This window comes from Agelaius tricolor, unplaced genomic scaffold (assembly GCF_023055355.1).
Source record: "Agelaius tricolor isolate 1412-34295 unplaced genomic scaffold, bAgeTri1.0.p SCAF_6, whole genome shotgun sequence".
Classification (NCBI taxonomy): Eukaryota; Metazoa; Chordata; class Aves; order Passeriformes; family Icteridae; genus Agelaius; species Agelaius tricolor.
In genome coordinates this window covers 54,120,691-54,143,297 of record NW_027269266.1, presented here as the reverse complement: position 1 = coordinate 54,143,297, position 22,607 = coordinate 54,120,691, and the positions used below count along the sequence as shown (strand labels likewise).

The 22,607-nt window shown below is 41.1% G+C and overlaps 1 protein-coding gene across 8 annotated transcripts in view; it reads right to left on the bottom strand.

The window, feature by feature from the left end:
• RAMP3 (receptor activity modifying protein 3) overlaps nt 1–22,149 on the bottom strand; it is a 146,816-nt gene extending 124,667 nt beyond the window's left edge. For 3 of the 8 annotated variants that reach the window (XR_011679610.1, XM_071429864.1, XM_071429865.1), the window contains exons 1-3: nt 21,591–21,973; nt 4,240–4,269; nt 1,082–1,214 (exon numbers count right to left, since the gene is read on the bottom strand). Coding sequence is in view for 7 of the 8 variants with exons in the window: in XM_071429864.1 (XP_071285965.1) it covers nt 1,082–1,214; nt 4,240–4,269; nt 21,591–21,642 (215 nt within the window). In the remaining variant the exon portion in view is untranslated. The other 5 variants (XM_071429860.1, XM_071429863.1, XM_071429859.1 and 2 more) reach the window with 5 other exon arrangements.
• Nucleotides 22,150–22,607: the final 458 nt, after the last annotated feature.

Below are 22,607 nucleotides of genomic sequence, written 5' to 3'. Positions count from 1 at the left end.
TAGTTATAGTCTGCATCACATGACACAACACTAAACAGGACACAAGACCAATGATCCTACCAGAACACATCTGGGGCTCAATGACATTGTAACAGGTGTGGTGACAGCTGGCTTGGGGCTACTCTGCCTCCACAGTCGACTCCAGAAACAACACCAGCACAGCTTCAAATGCAGGAAGTGTTCTGCTTCAGGCTGGCTCATACCATACCAGGTCTAGTTCACTTGAGGCTTGTTTTCTGAAGTGCTGAACACCTGCAGCTTCTTCTAATTTCAGTTGGTATAGAGGGTACTCAGCACTTCCGATAATCAGGCATTATGCATGAGCGGACATGGTCTTAAGAAGCAGATGCTCCACAAAGCCAAAAATGCCACCAATTTCACAAACCCTGTGAGCTTTTTCCAGATCAGAATTTTAAGTGTGCAGCTTTATAGAGAGATGTTTAAATACCTCCCATAACTATGGAACAAGAAAAAAAGATTAGAGAATAATAATGCCACCCTCACTACTGTCAGTCTTGCAGTATTTTAGACATCCAAACAGAATGGGTGGTGCTCGCTCTCTCCATGCTAGCTGGCAGGCAAAGAAGTATATGACAGCAGGTTCAATAGGACAAATCACTTTAAAATTGGATAATTTCACATGAGGTGAATTACTGAAACAATGTCATCTTACTGAAGAAAAGGAAATCAGAAGAGGGAACTGCATTCCTGTAAAGAGAACAGCATGATTCTAAAAGCATTATTGCTTTGGTGGTTTCACAGAAAAGAGATTAGTTACAGAACATTTGCTTAAAAGGCACAGAAATATAGATTAAATGTAAACACAACTGTCTGAGGTAATGCAATAGCAGCTAGTATTAAATAGCCCATTGGTTAGCTTTCATTAAAGTAGACTATTTTGCACACTGTTTGAGTTAAGAGCCAGGTGTCTCTGTCTGCACATGGCCTCACTGCAGGGCTTAAGAGTGACAGCTTAGCCCTCTGCAAGGGGCAACAAAATACAGAAGGTTTTCTATATTCTGGAACATAAATATTTTATATGCATTAGGGGAGAAATATTAATACCAAAACTAACTCTTACATGATAAATTCTGTAAGGTTGCACCACTTTTTTGAGTCCACTTTCTTCATCATCTCTTCAAAGGATTTTCCACAGGCAGGCAACTTTTCTAACATGAGAGATTCATTGCAGAGCTCACTCTGTTGACGTGCACCTAGGAAACATCAGATGCACCTTTAACCACAAACACTGAAATAGAAGCACAAGCACATCACTCAAATTTGTTCACACAGTCCAATATGCCACTTACATTCTCATAGGCTTAACATTTAATTTTCTAAGCACTTTTAGAAAATAAACAAAACACGTATTTACATAAATATGTTAAAAACATAACTTTGTATAAAAAAGTAAAGGTTACCATATATAGTACTGCCTTTTAAATCTAGCATAGAGGAACCTACCTAATCAGTTTTCTAATCTTACTTAGCTACTACTCATATTAACTCATTACCATCCATTTGCATTTTTAGTTAAAAGCTAACTGGATGTCCCAATCCCACATTTCAGTGTAGAAAGCACTTTTCAAGCTTACACACATGCATCACATTCAACTACCTATATTACTGTGAAATTACTTTAACATTGGAAATATTTGTATGTCTTACCAGCTAAAGGGTGTAAATTTCCACAATCAAAGCTTTTTCTTTAGTATAGCCACTAAAGGAATTGTCTAGAGATCAAGTTCTGTGAGGAGCAGCTGGGGGACCTTGGGATTGTTAAGTGCGGAGAAGAGGAGGTCAGGGGAGACCTGATTGCTCTCTACAACTTCCTGAAAGGAGGCTGTAGCCAGGCAGGGTTTGGTCTCTACTCCCAGGTAACAAGCATTAGATCAGCTTGAAGTGCCAATGGAGGTTTAGATTAGATATTACGAAAAATTTCTTCACCAAAAGGGGTGGATTAGGCTACCCAGGGAGGTGGTTGAGCCACACCTGTGGAGGTATTTAAAGGATGTGTAGATGCAGAACTTAGGGACAAATTTTAGTGGTGGAGTTGAGAGTGTTGGAGTAACAGCTGGACTCAATGACCATAGAGGTCTTGTCCAACATAAACAATTCTATAATTCTATGAATAATCTGCAATTATCAAGTGCTAAAATTGCAGCATATAGCTACTTGCAAAGAAAGAGTTAACCTTGACTTGAGCAAGCCTTTTTCAACCTATAATGGCAACTCCAGTATATTTAATCAGTCAAATGTTTTTCTCACCCAGCACGTGCCTGGAGTACAAAGATAATATTTTAATATTTGTTATAAAATTGAAATTTTCAAAAAATTCTCTTCAGACTAACGTGTTTGATTTTGATAAGGCTGAAACATTTTGTTTTGATCAAGCCATTAAACGTCTTGCTTTACCTCTATAGATGCCACCATTTTGACCATGTATAAAAAAATGCATTAACATTGAAAATTACCTGTAAATATATGTATATTGACATCTTTAATACAAATGCCTAAATTAAATTAGTCAGAATTTTTTTTTTTCCCTTCACAGCAGCTCGAATTCTAGAAATGTGTTTACCTGAACAAAACTGCAACCCTAAAACAAACTGGTATATCAGGGAATCCTCCTGAGAATTCTGGAGGAACAGCTTTTTTTAAGAATACAGCCAAGGAGAACAGACCATTTACTCCTAAAAAAAATTTTCACTGAGAACATGTGTACACCAGGGAGAAGAGGTATTTCTTTTGCTTCTATTAGTTACTTTGAAAGTAGGATCCTATCACTGCTGAAAAGAGCCGGTGGTTCTAATTTTGTGTGGTAACAGCCAAACACATTGCCTGAAGACAACTGAGGTCAAAATCAGGCAGGACTTTGCTTGGTAAGAAGAGAAGTCCTCATGGCCCCATTCGTTACCATCTAGTAAAGAAAACAGCAAACTCTAAGGCAAGATGACTGGCCTCAAGCTTCACATCATAACCCAGCCATCAGACACTCAGAAGCTTGAGTATCTCCATTAGAAATGAGGCATGTGATTGTGAAACAGGCTTGAGTGAACATCATTTCACACAGGAAGGAGCTGGCTCCTTTGGAGCCTGGGCAGGAGCACCTTGCAATTTCACTCCAGGTATCACAGTTGACTCCTTAGGTGGTGGTCACTCTCTCCATGATGCTGTATGACAAATCTCATCTGGCCAAATAAACACCTTGCTTTCACATACTCGCCAAGAGCAGCTGGCCCACAACAGGACAGCCTGTGCTGCATCTGAAACCATAAGTCCACAACTTCCGCACACCTCTCCAGGTGTACGGCTCACTCATTGGGACCTAATTCTTGCTCCTTCATCATATTGGTCAGTGCTCTTAAAGCTGCCATGAAGCCTTTATCAATGTTGGCAAAAAGTCAGAACTACAATTACTCACCAGTGATAAAAATGGTGAAAATTACCACACAAAGGCAGCATAATTTTATCCATGAGAAGTTAACATGATAACATGGATCCTGCCTACTTAAGTGTTCATGTCGATTCATCGGGCAGCTGCAGCAGTTACCTGTTACACTTTCCACAGACAGACTTGCAGGTGAATGCTAAAGCTGTGCAGAATTCAAAACCATATACGAAAATTGCACAGCTCACAACTTAAATCCTGCACTGATGCTTTGACAAACATTACGCAAAGCTGCTTTTTCTGGCAGGGTATTCTAAACAGCCAGCTATCATATGATTTATAACCAAATCCAACACAGCTCAATTTTTTCTTCCACTATGTCACGTGTGCTGACAATTTACTCCAGAAGGATGTTTAAATGGATTTTCCATGCCATTGGTATTTCTGCTTGTCTGTATTTAAAATTTCAATATTTTGCAGGGTCATAGAAAAAAAAAACCTCCATCAGAGGCATTTGAGCCCAATCTGATGACACAAGAGTTTCTGTCTAAATCCATGACCAAAAGGGGTCAAAATCATGGATATTCTGCAAATTAATCATCACTATAAGGCTGCACCTTAAAACAAACATGTTTTAAGAACAATTCTGAAAATCTTGTGTAAATATATTGAGAATGACCTTTATAAAACACTACAACACCCTCTTGCATACAACCAATGGATAAGACCAGTTGTAAAAAAATGCATGACAATTGACTAATTGAGATGAGATGGGATGGAAGTGTTTCTCAAATGTCAACCATTAGCAAAACAGAAACAAAAGCTTGAATTTTTGAGGTAAGACTCACCTGCAAATCCCAGCGTCATTAGACCATTAACTAGGAAGGGGAAAAAAAAAATAGATGAGTTAGATACCTCCACACTCTTCTATAAAAGGATTAGTGTAATTAAAGCCAAGTAGAGGATAACTACATTATAATAGAATATTCAAAATGCCTATTCAAATGTTAGTTTGTTTTCTTAAAGAATATGTCTGAAAGAAATAATGAACATTTAGAGAACATTATGTTTTTAAATTTCTTTTATCTATCCTTTAAATGGCTGAGTTAGACTTGTTATGGGTCTGTATATACCAGTCCTTCCTCTAGTTTCTAATATTAAGGATTAGGGACAGGGCAGTTTTTACTTCAAGCTTCTTAAGAAGCTTGGGTGAAAAAGTTCAAGATAAGACACACACTCAAAACATAGGTGTACTGCACATTCTAACATGTAGAGAAAAACAAATCCTTTCATTGTTAAGCAAACACAACCATAATTAAGTGTGTACTCTTCTCCTTAAAAGCATGTTGATGTGTTTAAGTCTCCAGCTTTTGCACAGTGAAGTCACACATTTTGAAAAACATTACAATCAAAACCTATAAGCTTCTCATGCAGTAGTTAGACTAAAATAGGTATACTGGAAGAGAAACAAAATGGAAACAGACTATACCAACAGAAGAAGCATTCTGATTAGTGATTTTCAGTATATCCAGATGGATTAAATTAACAGAAGCCCACTGTGTTTGCAGAGTTCCAGCCACACCCAGGATTTTGTAATAGCAAAGAGGAACATGGCTTCAATTACTTTTGATGTCCCACTGAAAAATAAAATTGCTGACAAATCTTTATAGTGTTAACCTCACATCAGAAATTAAATTAATTATTTCACACAGATGGGTGCCTCCCTGTTTATACAATACATGGCACCCCAGTAAAACAAATCAAGATATACGTAAGCAGAGTATCAGTACCAATCATTAATCTGGACCATGGTCACTGGGATGTGCCAAGCTGTCAACTGAGTTAACTGAAAATTATTTTGTACATGCATAACAGAAGAATTTAGATCCTTCTAAGGAACATATTTTTCTTCCAGAAAAGCATTAATCTCTGTCTTAGTTACTAATGAGCCAGAATGTACTGTGAAGAGCAGGAATCCACACATCGGAAAATTGTCATGCGTCCAAACACACAGGGATGAAACTCCATAATACACCCTAATGACTATATCTCTTTCACAAATAGAACACTTTCTTTCCAGGCTATTAGCAGATGGACTAATAAATAGACTTGATTCCCTGTTTTTATTGAATCTTGATTTCAAAATGTGCCTTATTGACCGCATAAGAGTGAAGATCACATTAAAAGTACGTGCTTTACAATGAATTCGAACCCACCCATTCTAGGTAAACAGTGTAGGGCACGCATAGATATCCCAGGTACGCCCTGGCAGATCACAGACTGCACCCCCAATTCTTATTCTATCAATTCGTATCACTGTGCTCTAGATCTTTTATGGTTATGGCTGCAGTAATCCTCACAAGACCACAGCAATACAAGAGAGGGTTTACAACTAGAAAGAACCAGACTGCCCCAAGCATCAGTGAGGAAAGCTGTGAAAAACCAAATACTGAATAAAGACTTACACGTCAGGGCTCACAAATCCTCCTGCCCCCAAGAAAATGTGCTTTTTGCATTTTTTGATCTGGTCATAACAAAATAACACAGGATGTTTTTCACCTATTCTCAACCAAAAGATTCCAGATACCTTCAGAGAAGGGTAAAACAGCCATTCAGATTACCACACACCACTTCTCTATTTTCTTTGCTCTGAGATACTCAACAAAGATTTAATCAGGAGACTACAGCATGCTGACCTTGATAGTTTGCACAGAAACTTTCCAGTAGCTCTTTTAAGATGGGGCAAGCTCAGCTTTTTTCTTGAAAGGCTGATGTCATGACGTCTCTCATTAGAAGATTCATAGAAGGAGCAAAATGGGTCAGTGTTGAAAGGTGTTACCAAGACCCCAAAATAAAACAGTTGGCATACACTCCCACCAAAACTAACACGTAGGAAGATAAAAGGAGGTTCAGTTTAACTGTAGTAGCTGCCTGAAGCAGTGCTTATTTTTTTCTCCATAGGTGGTAGCAGCATGTGTGATCATCCTTAGCATCAGCTGAATCAGATGGGAAGGGAACAACCAGGTTAGAGCCAGAGCAAAAGGTGAAGCAAGTATAATCAGATGAAGGATGAGGAAAAGTATGTTTGAAAGGCTTTTGGAAAGAACATGAGAAGATAAACAAAGTAGGAGAGAGTAATGGAAAATAAGAAAACTGAGAAAAAAAACCCTATTTTTTTAAACACAACCTTCCTCAACATATTGTATTTGAAAAATCTCATCCTAGCCCTTCACTAGAACCTCTTATTATCTACTCTACTCTCTTTTTACAGCTCTCCTTTTTGTAAAAGGAGAGTAGAGAGCAGATAATAAGAGGTTCTAGTGAAGGGCTAGGATGAGATTTTTCTCCTTTTTTGTCATTCTCACACTAAAAAAGGAGTTCAAATGAGATTCATAGCCATACATAAATTCACAACTGGGATACATGAGAGGGTAACTGTCCTGTAATTTTGTCAAGTATATAAGCTTTTTCTGTGAAACGGAAAAATATTGCTCAATGTTTATTTTTCTTTTATACTGTTACTATTCATTGGTGTTTTTCCCAGAGGCTTAAAAGAAGCACTGAATGTCTGTCTTGTAACTACTTCAATAAATCTGAAGCAGCATATGAATTGCTATGTGTTCTCCCTACCCCACCTTTCTTCAAACATGTTTTAAGAACAAATCTGATAATCTTGTGTAAATATATGAGTGAAATGTTACAATTTTCCCTTGTCTGAATGTTTCTTCAAGAAGCTGTTACTGACAGCATATAGTAAGATATTTTGAGTGGCTCCCATACTTTCTCAGAATAATTCTTATTTTAACAGATAAAACTACTCTATATGCCTTTTAACCAGCAATTACAACAGTGTAATACAGTGCATATTTTTCAAAATTTGTGATGTTTATTCAAAACCTCATTTTTCTCAATCATAATTTTCATAAGCAAAAAAAAAAGTATAAGGACTTTAAGTCCTTATTATACATTATTATTATTTTTATATTATTATTATACATTATTATTATAAAGTATACCTCATGTCAAGAGCTTACCTCTGTATCTCTTTTTAAAGACAATCCTGCCAATTACCATCATCTAATATTTATCTACATCAGGATAGATCTCTATTGGAAGTTATGTACTAACCAAACAGCTGCCTCCCTGCAGAACTTGAAGTTTCACTGATAGCAGCACATAACTGTGCAAGAACTGCCCTGACATACAGTTCACAAAAGCAAGTAAAACCAGAGTTTGAGACAGGAATTGCTGCTCTGCAATCATGCACATATGATCTGTTGGAAACATAAGTGAGAGATGATTATTCTATTATTAATATTTTATATATATTTATATATATATATTTGTCATACTGATAAAATCTCAATGTCATACTGATAAAATCTTAATACTCACATTTTCTTATAAACCTGATTTGAAATACTGAATAAGTCAATCTTACAGCAGCCTAATGTTTCTCCAGGTGTTTTAATGTTGAATAAAGCTACCTGTTGCACAGGTATGACCAAAGATCATGTTAAATTCAACAATCTTTTATGCAAATCCCAAGCCATACCATTACAGGTGTTCTAGCAGGAATGCAGACACTTCAAGGTATCTAATGCAAAAGAAATTACCCATGGAAATTACTTCTCCTGTGCTCTCACACAATGTCAAGAGGCATTCTACTACATTAAAAAAATTGGTTACAACTGGCATAGGTTTTCTTTATTATCTGTTTCCTGGATATTCATAATTTTAAGAGATTCATTTCACTAGAGTCTGTCTGAATGAAGAAGGATAAGATGAGCTAGCACAAGCATCACATGGTTGCTTTCCAAAGCTTTTTCTAAAACTCGTCTATTGGGGTCAAGTCAAATGTACATAGACAAAACACGACACACTCTGCAAAGGCTAAGAAATCCTACAACTTGATGGGAAACCCCAGAGGCCACTACAAAAGTGGAAGGAAAGGAAAAATAATGGTATTGGTACAAAAACTAAATCACCTGTCACTCTTTAAATAACCCTCTGCACAATATACAAGGCTCAGAAGGTCATCTTTTGTTCTCAGCTACCAACTGTCCTTTTGACACTTCATAAGAGGAATGGGATGGCGAGAGAGGAACAGGACACAAGAACAACATCACATAGTGTGAAAGCAACCAAGGAAGTGAGGCAACTGAAGTTCACAGAGACAGGCAATGACAGGAACTCAACACAAAGGAAGGATGCCAGGAATAAACAGAAGCTTGCAATAAATATAGTACTCGAAAGAAGTGTTACACTTGCATTCAAAATTGGCCCAGAAAAAAATGTGTCTCAGTATATGGAGCGGCAGGAGCAAGGTAAATCAGTTGCACTGATCTGTCTCCATGTTCAAGTAGTTTTCTTGAGAGCTAGCATAACATGGAACTCAGCTTTGCAATATCTCCAGCTTTGATGCTGAAGCTCTTTTTAATGCTCATTTTATCCCCTTGTGTCAATGGTACGGAAGATGCATAAATAGCCATAGAAATGTAATATACAAAACTAAAAGGGCAGCTCAATCCTTACTTTATCACAGTTTGAGGCACTACATTATTGTTTTTAAATTGCGAAGGTAATTTCAGACTGTTAACTATTTGGAACATTAGAGTCTTCATCCTGCAGAGCAAGAAAAGCATGAGAGGAAGCAAATGAAGCCTTTTCATCACTAGAAATCAACAGGGAATGCATCAGAGAGTATCAACTGTTCCGATCCATGCTGGTACAGAGTTCCCCAGGTTTCCTGTGACTGCAAGGCAATGCGACCATTATTCTGAACTCATGCTTCAACTGAAAATCTTTCAGCGTAGCAACACAAATTAATGTCCTTTACATTGTTTTTTGAAGTTCTTAAATCACTGCTGGCAGTATATTAAGAATGAGGCACAATTTCTGAACAGTCTGTCTACTTCCAGAAGTGTTGGATGGGTTTTCTACTACTTTGAAACTGGTGTGGTCTATTTAAATAAATATATAACGAGTATTTTAATAAATTTTTTTTCTTTATTAATAATTAATAATTTATCAAATAAATAATTAAACATACCAGTTCAATAACTAACTTGTGAAGGGATTTCTCAGCTGTACACTAAGATCTGATTTGTGCTGGAAATTGCATGACTCAACCTGAAATGTAACAATGTTTTCTTCAAGCCTTTTCTGTCCCATTACGTTTTTAATGAAACAGTATGTAACTGAAATGTAAAATACTTTTTTTATAGCCACTGACCTTCAGACAGTGAATACACTAAATACTCCAAGAGCAGAAGCAATTGCTTGAAGTAAACTTCTTTCACACTTTTACAGAAGCAGAATACACAAATGTGATCCTTAACTCGAGATCCATCCTTCCAGAAAGCAAAACTGAGAAAGGGTAAGAGGAGTACATTTTTTTTAGACTAAAAAGAAATCTGTGGCATTAGAAACAGTTTAAAGATGACATTTAGCAACAAGCACAGCATCATCAGCCGGTCCTGGGGGTGACTGTCCCACTCTACTCTGTGCTGCTGTGACCTCACCTCAAGTCCTGTGTGTAGCTTTGGGCACCGCAACATAAACAATACATTAAGCTATTAGAAAGCATCCAAAGGAGGGCTGAAAAGATCACAGAATCAGCTAGATTGGAAAAGATCTCAGAGATTATTGTGTCCAACCTGTGACCTTGTCAACTACACCAGAGCAGTAAGTGCCACATCCAATCTTTCCCTAAACTCTTCCAGGGACAGTGGCACCCTGAGCAGCCCATTCCAATATCAAATCACACTTTCTGTGAAAAAATTCTTCCTAACATCCAGAAATTCTAACCTAAACCTCCCTGGCACAGCTGAAGACTCTGTCCTCTCATCCTGTCACTAGTTGCCTGGGAGAAGGGACCAACCCCCTCTGGCTACACCCTCCTTTCAGACAGTTGTGGAGAGTGATAAGGGCTCCCCTGAGCCTCCCCTTCTCCAGGCTAAACACTCCAGCTCCTTCAGCCACTCCTCACAGGAGTCCTCTATACCCTTCATCAGCTCCTGCTCAGTGCTAGAATGAGTCCTGCCGTCCCCTGGACTCATTCTAGCACTTCAATGTCCTTCTTGAAGTGAGAGGCCCAAAACTCACTCCTGCTGGCCACACTACTTCCAATATAGGCCAGGATTCCATTGGCCTTCTCGGCCATGGAATGGCCTGGCTCATGTCCAGCTGCTGACCAGCATCCCCAGGTCCTTTTCCACCAGACAGGTTTCCAACCTCTCTGCCCCCACCCTGCAGCTCTGCATGAGATTGTTGTGGCCAAAGTGTAGGACCTGGCACTTGGCCTTGTTGAACCTCAGACCTATTGATCCAGCCTGTCCAGATCCCTCTGCAAGGGCTTTCTATCCTCCAGCAGATTGACATTTGCATCCAACTCAGCGGCATCCATAAATTCACTAAGTGTAGAGTTGATCCCCTCATCCAGATCATCAATAAATCTATTAAACTGGGTGAAACACTGATCCCTGGGGAATCCCACTAGAGCCAGACACCAACTGGCTGCAACACCGTTCACCACATCTCTCTTGGCCCAGACATCCAGCCAGTTCTTAACCCAGCAAAGACTGCACCTGTCCAAGCTGTGGGGTGCCAGCTTCTCCAGGAGCATGTTATAGGAATCAGTGTCAAAGGCTTCACTGAAGTCCAGATGGTGAAAGGGGGAAGCCATACAAGGAGCTGCTTAGGTCACTTGGCTTGTTCAGCGAGGAGGAGACTGAGGAGAGACCTCATTGTGGTCTACAACTTCCTCATAAGTGGAAGCAGAAGGCCTGGCACTGATGTCTTTTCTGAGGTGCCCAGTGACAGGACTTGAGAGAATGACCTGAAGCTGTGTTAGGGAAGGTTTAGGCTGGTTATTAGGAAAAGGTTCTTTACCTAGAGGATGTGCACTGAAACAGGCTCCTCCAGGGAGTGGTCACAGCACCAAGCCTAAAGGAGTTCAAAAAGCATTTGGACAATACCTTCAGGCACATGGTGTGATTCTTGGGGCTGTCGTGTGGAAGGCCAGGAGTTTGGCTTCAATGATTCTTGCGAGTCCCTTCCAATTCAGGTTATTCTATGATATAAGGTGGAAGGAAGAGAGCTCCACATGATTACACACATCAGGAGGTGCCTACAGCCAGCAGAGGCAAGCACAACATTCCCAACAAACCCAAATCCACTGAATTAACTTCTGTGTGTGTCACCTAGGACATAAGGCAAAGACTGTTATTCACCATGTATCTATGGGCCTGCCAAAGGCTTTGTGCTCCTGGTTTCATCAAACCTCTGCTGGCAAGACCTGGTCTTGTAAGTCTCAGCATACAGTAGTTGCCACGTAAGTGTGTAACATCTAGAACAATGAGACCATAGCTCTTCATGATTTATGACTACAGGTAAATACACTTCTCACAAATGGAAGTGGAAAATCTTTTTTCACCCCCTAAACATCTCTACTTCTTCAGGTGTTATAACTACAGCCTTGTGAGGTACTGAGGTCTCCATTTTACATGAGCTGTGGAAATAATGACAGAGCTAGTAAGAAGTCTGTCTAAGGTCACAAGCAGAAATCAGCCATCAGTCATAACTACAGTGTGAGCCAGCAGCAGTCTGGTGCCAGTACCCATTTCACCACTATCTCCTCTCAGAAAATGTGACCAAAGCAACTGAAGAACGTCATCTCTCTGTGACAGCCCCTGAAGTTAGTCATCTGCATCCAGGAACACAGTTTGACATTGTATCACGTGATCACCTGGATGCACATATTTGATCTAATGGCTGCTCATTATTGCAATCCAGATGCCTATCATTAGTCAAAAAGGCAGGAAAACAAAGAAGAAAATGTGATGTGATTTAAGGTTTCCCTATAATAAGGAAAAAAAGTCAGCACAATATAGACTTTATTCCATACCTAACCACCTGTGAAAGAGTGTGAAACACCAGTCCCTCAAGGCCAATAGACTTCAGTTTGCTCCAGTGAGGTAGCCTGAAAGAGAAGTCCACTTTTTTTTTTTTTTTTTAATAACTTTGGGAAGAAAGTTATTTAAAGAAAGAAGCAACCTTTTTTTTTTTTTTTAATAACTTTGGGAAGGGGAAATGACCCATGAAGATTTCACAGACAAGGGTCACTGCACACTCCCTCCTGAGGAAGTGTTTAAAACCATGGGATACTTGAAGACATTTTAAGTTCCTTCTTCCCTTGACAGGCAGAATATTTAAATCAACATACTACAATCATAGAAGGCCTGGGAAAATTATTTTTTCCTTTTCTGACCAGATGACAAAAATTCCCACCCTGCACATCCCCCTTCTCTTGATGCTGCATGTACTCCTCTCACAGATTCCTAATGCTGTTACATGTTACCATGTTGAGGCATTACATCCAACATGATTCCAGTGAAGTCATGTTTTCTTTCAATTCTATGCCAACTATGAAAAATTAAGTTGGCCTAACCATCCAAATGTAGGCTATTTCTCTTCAGCAGTCTAGCTTGACTACCAGGGTTCCAGAGCTCTGGATACTCACCTACATGATCACAGAATCTTTTAAATTACATGCTGCCATGAAGAACTCCTAAGAACAATGAAACACTAACAAAATTTCTGAGCTTCCCATGTCTACTTATACTGCTGTACATGTACCTGCTCATAGTAGGTATGAGTGGCTTTTCACAACAAAACCCTCGCTCCAAGGAATAAACACTGAAAAGAGATCCTTGCATGGCAGCATGATCCCTCTACATCGTAATTTTTCATAGGTGTATACAGGTATATAGGAAACTGCAAAGCAGCAGATTCTGACATAGGAAATTACTTAGGCCAATCTACTGGAGTAAATCATTCCACCGGGTGCCTATCAAGCCACTCTATTACAGCCCTCCTCAGCTGGACAGGAGGAGACAAAATATAATTAAATGCTCATGGGTCAAGGACAGGAAGAAATCATTTAACAGCTACCATCATGGGCAAGAGACCCAACAGGGTAAAATAAATTTAATTACTGCCAATTAAAATCAGAGTATGTTAATGAGAAATAAAAATCAATTCTTGAAATACCTTCCCCCTACCTCTCTCTTTTTCCCAAGCATAATTTCACTTCTAATTTCTCTACCTCCTCCTGGAGCAGTGCAGGGGGATGGGAAATGAGGGCAGCAGCCAGTTCATCACGCATTGTCTCTGTCACTCCTCCCTCCTCAGGACAACTCCTCATACTCTTTCCCTTCCCCAGTGCTGTATCCCTTCCACAGGAGACAATCCTCCACAAACTTCTCCAACATGAGTCGTCCCAACAGGCTGCAGTTCTTCATGAGCTGCTCCAGGGTGGGTCCTTCTGCTGGGTCTCAGGTCCTGCCAGGAGCCTGCAAACTTCCCACAAGGTCACAGCCTCCTTTGGGAATGGGGCCTCCAGGGGTTGTAGGTGGATGTCTGCTACCGTGTGATCCTCCATGGGCTGCAGGGGCACAGCTGCCTGACCCTGGTCTTCAGCACAGGCTGCAGGGGAACTTCAGCTCTGGCTCCTGCAATACCTCCTCCCCCTCCTTTTGCACTCCCCAGAGTTGCTTCCCTCACATGTTCTCACTCCACGCTTTTATCTGCTGTTCTGCAGCAGTTTTTTTCCCAATCATAACTTTGTAATCCCAGAAGTGTTCCCACTGCCACTGATGGGCTCGGCCTTGGCCAACAGCATATTCAACTACACAATATTGGTTATTCTCTATATTCACCTATAGATCAGGGTTTGCTTAGCTCCAACACTATCAGTGGGCCCCTGAAACAGTTTACCTAAATCTGCCTACCTTCACAGTCTTAGAGATGTTCTAAGGTTGAGATTTTCTTTCGCTTTGCTCCCATATGACAGACAAACTTTTTCACCTAAAGCCTCAGGGAAATCCTCCTAAGGATTTTGAAATCATGCAAGAAATAACTAGAAAGGAGAATACATGAGTACTCCCTTCCCTCTAGTTTTGCAAATGTGTCAACAATACTTTTACTCATGAAGTTACAAAGAGCTTAATTTATTTATACAGCTGTGGAGTGGTACGATCTGACACCAGACGGAATCCCTCACATCTTCCAGATCTTTTGTAGAACAAGGTGAAGAAGGTCTTACAATAATTTATAGACTAAGCCTAGAACATCTACTTCAAGACAGATACTCTTCATAAAGATTTCCAGTGTACATTTAAAGACTGCAAGAATCCCCCATTTCCTACAAGAAATGTTTATTTTACATTGTTCCTACTGACACTTTTTAGTGCTTTGATAAATTTTTGTTTTCTGAATCACTGCATGATAAAGTATGAAGTAGCTGGGAGGAAAATAAAACCTAAATATTGCACAGGCATATTTGGCATGGAACAGCATGAGCCATATAGCAACAAGCATGGTCTTGCAGTACACATTCCACTCGTTTTGTACTGCTCCATTAGGAAGGTAAGACAAAGAAGAGTTAGAACCCACCTTAACTAAAACTCACTAAAAATAAGAAGTCTATGATGTCACATTACTTCACAGAGAGAGATTCCTCTCCCAATTTTTAAAAATATTTAAATCCAAGAAAAACGCACTAACATTTCTTTCCAAAAAAATCTTGAAGTACAGAAAGAAAACAAGTATTTTGAGGAGCTTAATTTTCTTTTTTTACTTTGCAATGCTCAGACTTTTTTGCTGTTTCTGGTTTATACTGGAGCCAGTTAAATAGAAACTGGACCGATGGCTATTCCAGCAATATTATCTCTACTTCATCGTGCATCACTAAGTGTTTCATGGTAAAAAATTCCCACCCCAAACATAGCCCTGCAATTATGTTCAGCAGCCACATTTACTAATTGCAAAGGTTACCATTCCTGAATGCAAATTTACCTAGGTCCACTGTCAAAAGTAAGAGATTTACATTATTTTTTAACATGATACAGTAAACTCTGACTTTGTGTGAAATACAGACATAGCTTATAATAAAACTAAATATTGATGCGCTAGCTAAAATGAAAGAGGAATAGAGGCAATTTCACACATAATGAATGACAATTGACAACCCCATGGAAATAAAGGTTTTAAGCATCTCTTCCCTGAAAAAGAAAAATTCATTTTTCCTGTTTCTCTTGAAAACATAAGCTTAATGCTTTATCAGCGTTAGTTTACTAACTAACACAGTGTATCAGTGTTAGTTTACAATACACATGGCTAAATACATTTAAAGAAACCTCTTTTAATATTAAATTGGACTAGTTATGTTCTTGGTAGATGGAGATCCTTAAGGAGTAAAGCTGGAACAGCTCACAAACTCAAGAGATGTGGAGAGACAGCATTACGCTTGCAGTCGCTTGCCAAAAACAAGCATAAAGAGAAAATCTGTTCCACACCTCCCTGTGGCTACCAGACAGCAAAACCCTGGTGTGAAGGCTGAGATCCCCTTCAAGCAAAGGCCACCTCCACCCCAAAGCTGCAGAATGTGTGCCTGGGTAGCCCAGAGACAGCCACAGCTCCTCAGACAACACCGACTGCAAGCGGCCGCGTGGCCTTTACCTGGCCACATCAGGTAAACAGCCCTGAGGACACTCTCCAGTCACAGAGCGTGAACAAGAGAGAAGCTTACAGATCAAAGCTTAAGTCCAAGTGCTGAAGTCTCAGAAGAAACCTGAACTTTGTGTCCTATTGATGACCACTTGAATGAGTTCTATATGGCTCCATTTCCTGTTCCAGTATCGCCCCATCTCTTCACAACATTTTACAGCTGTGAAATTTCTTCCCCTTTCTGCTGAAGGCAGGAGGCCCACCCGAAGAAAGGCTGCACACCCTGTCAAACCTCAAACTATGTATTTTGACACAATAACAACAATGAAATAATATTTTATAACTATTAGAGTCTCTAGGATGAATCTCTCTGGACACAAAAGGATGCAAAAGTGATCTGTCACTTGTGACTTTTGGAAACAAAATTATTTCACACAGTAAGTGACAGTCATTACAGGGTAATGTTAATTACACTACTTATTCTGACACTGACCACAGATAATGCTCTGCAAAATAAAGGCAAATTAGTCACATTTATTAGAGTGTGAAAATCTTAAGACAGATGCTTTATTGTAGGGCCAAGTGCTTCAGTACAGTCCTTTGCTCACCCAGCTTAACCTGGTTAGATGCAAACAAGATGTGCTTTCATCAGCCTGGTGCTCTGCTATGGTCTCAGCAGCACCAACCACATCTTCCTGTTCAGGTGAGTCCCTCTGGCTCAGATCATAGGGGAGCAAGTGACACCCCATCTGCAGAAGGCCATCAATCTGTCTCCATACAGGCAAAATTCTGAATTCCTGGAGACAAAACTGAGGCCAAGGGCTGTTATGCAGGCATGCCACTCATCCAAGACAATATGGTAGATCATGTGAAGCTGCTTTGAAGAGAACAAGGAATCCCCTCCACCCTTTGAACCATTTCTAACAGTGCCACTGCATTTTCTTTTGAGGTTTTTAGCAAGGAAAAAAGCTGTCTCCTCTTTTCAGACTGGTTTCAAGGAAGCCAACATATGAAGGGAGATTAAGACTAAAAACTTCTGAAAGGGCACCTTTTTCCTATTCCATTTTGCTACCCCTTTCTTTCCTACTACTTGCACATTTTCACATAAGAGTCCTTCAAGCAGCTTTCAGGTTGCTCTACATATATATTCACATTAAAATAATGTGATTTTTTTCCATTTATATTTTCCAGTTTATTTCAATGAAAGCCTGGCTGTGAAGAGATTCTTATTTTAGAAAAAATACAGGCTGTTTCCATAAAACACAAAATAATACACTTCTAAATTTCTGTTCCAAAATAAAATGGTTCATGTAACAGCTTTTACTAAACTAAAAGGGTGTGAATTAAAACAGGTTTCATTATACTTGTGAAAATTAATCTCTCTGAGCCCCAAATGAAAGCACAGTTTGCTTTCTTCAAGCGTCTCTCAAGTAGTAATTTCAATAGCCAAGACACAGATGGGAGCAAATGGTGTTTTGTAAGAGACAACTCATTGCATTTTTTTCCTTGGTAAGGCAAACTGGAAACTGATTCATCTGCAACTCAAGCCATGAATCATCTCAGTGACCAGTAGACAGGTGGGAGAAACTGAAACACAAATGGTACAAAAAACTACTGGTGGTGCAATGCTTAAACACAACTCAACTGGCAAAACCTCCCATAGCTCCTGTTGAGCTCAGCTCAAGACCCTTTCCTTCAAATCATGCAGTTTGTGTATATCTGCACCTATAGCAGTACCTGCCTATCTCAGTGTAGAAGTCAATCTCCACTTCATAGTCTCTTGTGATTTGCCTCATAGGCAAAACAAACCTACAGGCAAAGTCCTGAGACGCCAAAGGTATTTAAAACCTTAATGAGGATGTAGATAGCAAGATCTTACTAATTTAGGAGCAAGAGTTTACATTAGCTAAATGGTCTCCAGGATTGGATCTCATTGCAGTAAATCAGGGTTTAAAAGCCTGGAGTTACCTTCAAAAATGGAGTGCCATTCCTCCTGAGGCCTGGGACCAAGCTGGAGCTGGAGATAGCATTCAATGCTCTGTGCTACCACCTGCAGTCCATTTGACATTACAGGGACAGTCCTGCCATTCACCCTCTCAAAGGAACTGGTGTGAACCTGTCCCTTGTTGCACATGTAGATCTTAGGAAAGGATCAACACCTGCCCAAATAAAAGAATTAGGAGACACAAACAGGGTGAAGGGTGGTGGGAAGAATGCCTGGATCCAACAGCAAATTGAAACACAGGCTGCATTTGCACCAGATGCTTGGCTTTCAGGATGGATGTTGGTGGGGTCTGCTGCCTGTCTTCCTGCTTGCCTAGTGTGGAAAATCACATCTTTAGAATATGAAGCATCATTTTGGTAGAGAAGTGTTTTAGTTAGAACTCTGTGGTTGGTCTCAGAATAAGACGTTCCGTTTTGCAAAGGTTTATTTGTTTTACCCACACACACTTGCCTCAGTCTATTAAATTCAGAACTCCTACAATGGTATTCCGTTTCTTTGTTCCACCCTTTGCAGCTGCAGAACAGCATGATATCCATAAGAAAATAATGGGAAAAAAACCCTTGATTTGGTTTTCAAACTTTAACCTGCTAAAATTGTTTCCTGTTGGATTTTTTTTTCCATCATTGGAATCCAAACTCTTTAGGACTTACATATGCCGTGTTTCACACAAGGGGAGCTCAGGACCTTAGAGAATTTGGACTTTTATACACAGCTTTTTCATTATTGTTTGCAGATGAGGTATAGTCTTTAAAACAGAAAGTAAAAATGTAATTGGGACCAGGCTGTTTCCAACTGTCCAGCTGCTCACCTGTGACCAAAGCACTAAACTTGGCTAACCTCTGTGAAAACAGCATTATGAAATGCAAAAACCTACTATCTTTGAAATCTGCATACAAGAACTGCTCTAGATAAGGGTCACACCATCTCTCTTGATATGGGTTTATACAAATATATTGAGAAAGATTACTATAGAATTCAAAAAATACCCAGCTTTACTCTGGTAGCATCTTTTAACTCAAATACTGTGACAGCAGCTCTCTGACCTCAGTGAGCAACATACTGCCCCGGGCATTTTCCTGGGGAAGGCTGTGAGAAGATCAGAGAAAAGAATGAGAAACAATTCGTACCGCCATGTGCTGCACCTGTTGTGCACGCGTGGAATGTGTTATGGAGATTGTTTACAGAAGGGTGATTTCTTAATCAGCCACTGGAGATGATGTTTGGATGGATAGACCAAGTAGGTCAAAGCTGTACCAGACTGTCTGCAAGGGTTACGAGTTTCTTAATTAGTATAGTATAAGATGATATAGTATGATATAGTAGAATAAAGTGATTGATCAGCCTTCTCGAATCATGGAGTCAATGCTAATTATTACCCGGCTGGAGGCCTGCGGCAACAAAATACAAATAGTACTACTGAAATGCAGGTTTTACATAAAGAATGAAGGAGAAACGTTTGGGCAGGGATTCCAAAACAATGACCTGTGTAAAAAAAACACTTTGCTAAAAGTCCTGGTCAAGCCCTTACGTTTCTTCTTACCTAGTTTCCATACATAGAAGTATAGTAAGAGAGTTTGGTTATGATGGTAAATACAACACTATTTCTTAGATTATTTCTTAGGTTAGTAGGTGTCTTCTAAGTATCTACAGCTCTGCTGAGCAAATCAGAGATTTCACCTGACAGCTGGTGTTTCCAGCTCTGCCCCATTCTGGATGCCATTGCACTTCATAGAACTGATGGCATGCCTGTGTACCAAGTACCTCAGCTGATGCATTGTTTCCCCTCCACACTCAGCAAATCCAACTTCTCCTACAATCACTGCATTTTTTGCCATCCTCACTAAGGATGGACAACACCACAAGTAGTTATGCATAGAGATAATGTGTCAAGAATCCTAGGCAGAAAGATACAGAAAGTAGTTGCCTGAGGTTACAGAACAGTCCAACACCCCACCCAGACAGGCTTTCCACTGCCTTCAGTGAGCTCAACACTGAGGAATGGTGGTTTCACCTAAATGGCAGAGGTCACAGCTCTCTCCTTAATCAAGAGAAGCCATTATGAATGATCATTCAATTAAAGTAAAAATTCTTTCTAAATAACTAGTCTTAAAACTGTATTTGTATTCCCAAAAAAGAAATTTAGTTTTCTACCACTTTAGGCTGTTCTTATTAAAAACCCTTGATTTCACATCCTAGAACTCTTAAGGTTTTTCCACTAGGAAATCAGTCTCATTTCATTAGTCCTTGATTATATCTACCCTTCCAATTCCAAGCAAAAGTAATGTATTATCAGTTAACAGATATTCTTAAAATATTTTGTGTGTGTGTTATTCTATTAGGAATGGAACTAGCACAGTTAAAAATATCTAGCACAATTGATTTATCTGTGCCTCTCGGGTGAAAAATGTCCTTCTGTAGCTTCCTGAGCCACAGGGACACTGTCCTTCACTCTAGTAAATCTCTGAAAATATATCTCCAGTGGGTAATTCTGCTTTGCAAAAAACACCATAACATCAAAAAGTCTCCCCATACAAAAAGATTATTGCCTAGTTCCCTAAGTTCAAGATTGCATACATTTTTCACATATCAAGACAAGTGTTGGCCATCTCTTTATTCCTTTTCAGCTGAGGAGTAACAGAAATCTGAGCAACTAAGGTAAGATTTTAGAAGTCCTCAAGCCACAGAGAATCAGAAACTTGTGCATGTGACATGTCATTCTTTTGACAGACCAGCTAAGGATGATGCTAGTGAACACTGTCAATACTGTCTATTTGTTTGTGGGTTTTTTCATAGAAATACATGCAGTGTTTACCAGCTTTGTACTTTGGAAGGGGTCTAAAATAGCACACAAAGTCCTGAAGTCCTCAAATACATCTTCTAAAGGTACCAGGCCTGAATTTTTGTTCCTTTAGTGTGACTCACAGGGAATCAACTGTATCTCTTAGTTTAGTGTTGAGTGAAGATGATCAGAGCCGACTTCTGGCAACTTTAGATGACTGCAAGACATTAGATCTGAGAGCCCCAAAACAATCTACCTGACAAGGAGCAATAAAATAGTTTTTCTAGCAGCCGAGGCACTCTAAGAGAAATATCTGAAGGATACCTGCACTTGATAACTACATGCTTGGAACTCAACTACTCTAACAGAACGAGTCCTTCAGTCTGCAGAAAAAAACCTTCTCCAACAACCAAACACACCTCCCCAAAACCCAAGTGGGATCCAAGACGAAAAGCCTGACTAAGGCGAGAAGTTTGAGATCGTTTTCCCTGGGGCCTGGACGCCCTGTTCGAGGACTCCCCTCGGCGATGTCGGCGCGATGCTGAAGGGGACCAGCGGCCCTGACGCTGCGCCCGGCCCCGCTGCGCGCCCGGAATGCTCCCACTGCGAAGCCGCCGCTGTGCTCGGAATGGAGAGCCCCGGAGGGAAAGCGATCCCCGCTGCGTCCCGACACGCCGGCAAGGGACGCCCGGAGACCCCCTCCCAAAGCGATGCTCTAGCCACAGCGGGGGCGCTCCCACCTTCCCCGAACTTCAGCCCCACGCCCCGGCTTGAAGCACTGCCCTCGAGGACCGCGCACACGCGAGGATGCCCAGCCGGTCCCGCTGCAGCAGTCCCGGGGCGGTAGCGGCGAGCCCCACCGCATGCTGCCGGGACGCCCCCGGCCAGCCCCGCCAGCCACTTACCCCAGAGCAGCAGGACGGGGAGGTGCCGCCGGCGGCTGCCCTGCGCCTCCATCCCGGCGCGGGCGGCAGCGGCGGCGAGCGACCGCGGGGGACAGAGTCCGCATGGGGCGGCCGGTCCGCAGCCGCAGAGGGCCCGAACCCGCCTCAGCCCGCCCGCTGGGGAGGTTCCTCTTCATGCCTCGGCGTCCAGCCCCGGGCGGCGGCGGCAGCGGGGGCGGGCGCGCTGGGGAGCAGCTCCCCCGCCCCTGGGAGCTCCCAGCGCCGGCGGGGCGGACCCGGCGGCCGGGCTGAGCGGGGACGGGCACGTGTGAGTGAGGTCTGTGTGTGGCCGCGGGAGCACGGCCGTGCCTCCCGCTCCTCCAACAGCCACGGCAGGAGCGATGCTGCTGCCAACCCATCGGTCTGTGTGGCTGCCTAGGGGAAAGGCACCTACCCTGCACGGGGAAGGTTCTGGTCGTAAGTGTCCGAGGCATTCAGAAACTCTTCACCTCTTGCCTGGGAGCCAGAGCAGCTTCTCTCATCACAACATCCTGGCGGTGGGGCTGAAGGCATGAGGAGCTGGAGGGTCACCTGTGTTAGTCCACCTGCAGCCCTTGCATGGCACCGACGTGTTGGCGTGCTCAGTATTTACAGCTGAACATGGGCAGTGAGCTGCCCTGACCCCACACAGACCCAGAGCAGCCTGGAGTTCTAAGATGCTAAGTGTATTTTTATGTTGAATTTCATCTTTGCCTGTCTCTTTTCAGAGATGGTACAGCTCCTGGTTTTCATCAATATTTAAAGGCTGTGTTCCTGGAGCTCTCTCTCTAGGAAATTAGCATCTCCATCAAGAAACTCTAGACTGGGAAGCTGCTAAAGGCAACTTTTCTTACCTAAAAATAGTAGTATTGCTCAGTAACAAAAACCCAGACTGTTCCTCTAGGTATATAGACACTCCACCTCAATAATGGCCTTTTAGTAGAACATTAAATCACTGCCATTATTAAAGATCAAATGTACCATAAAATTTCAAATTTC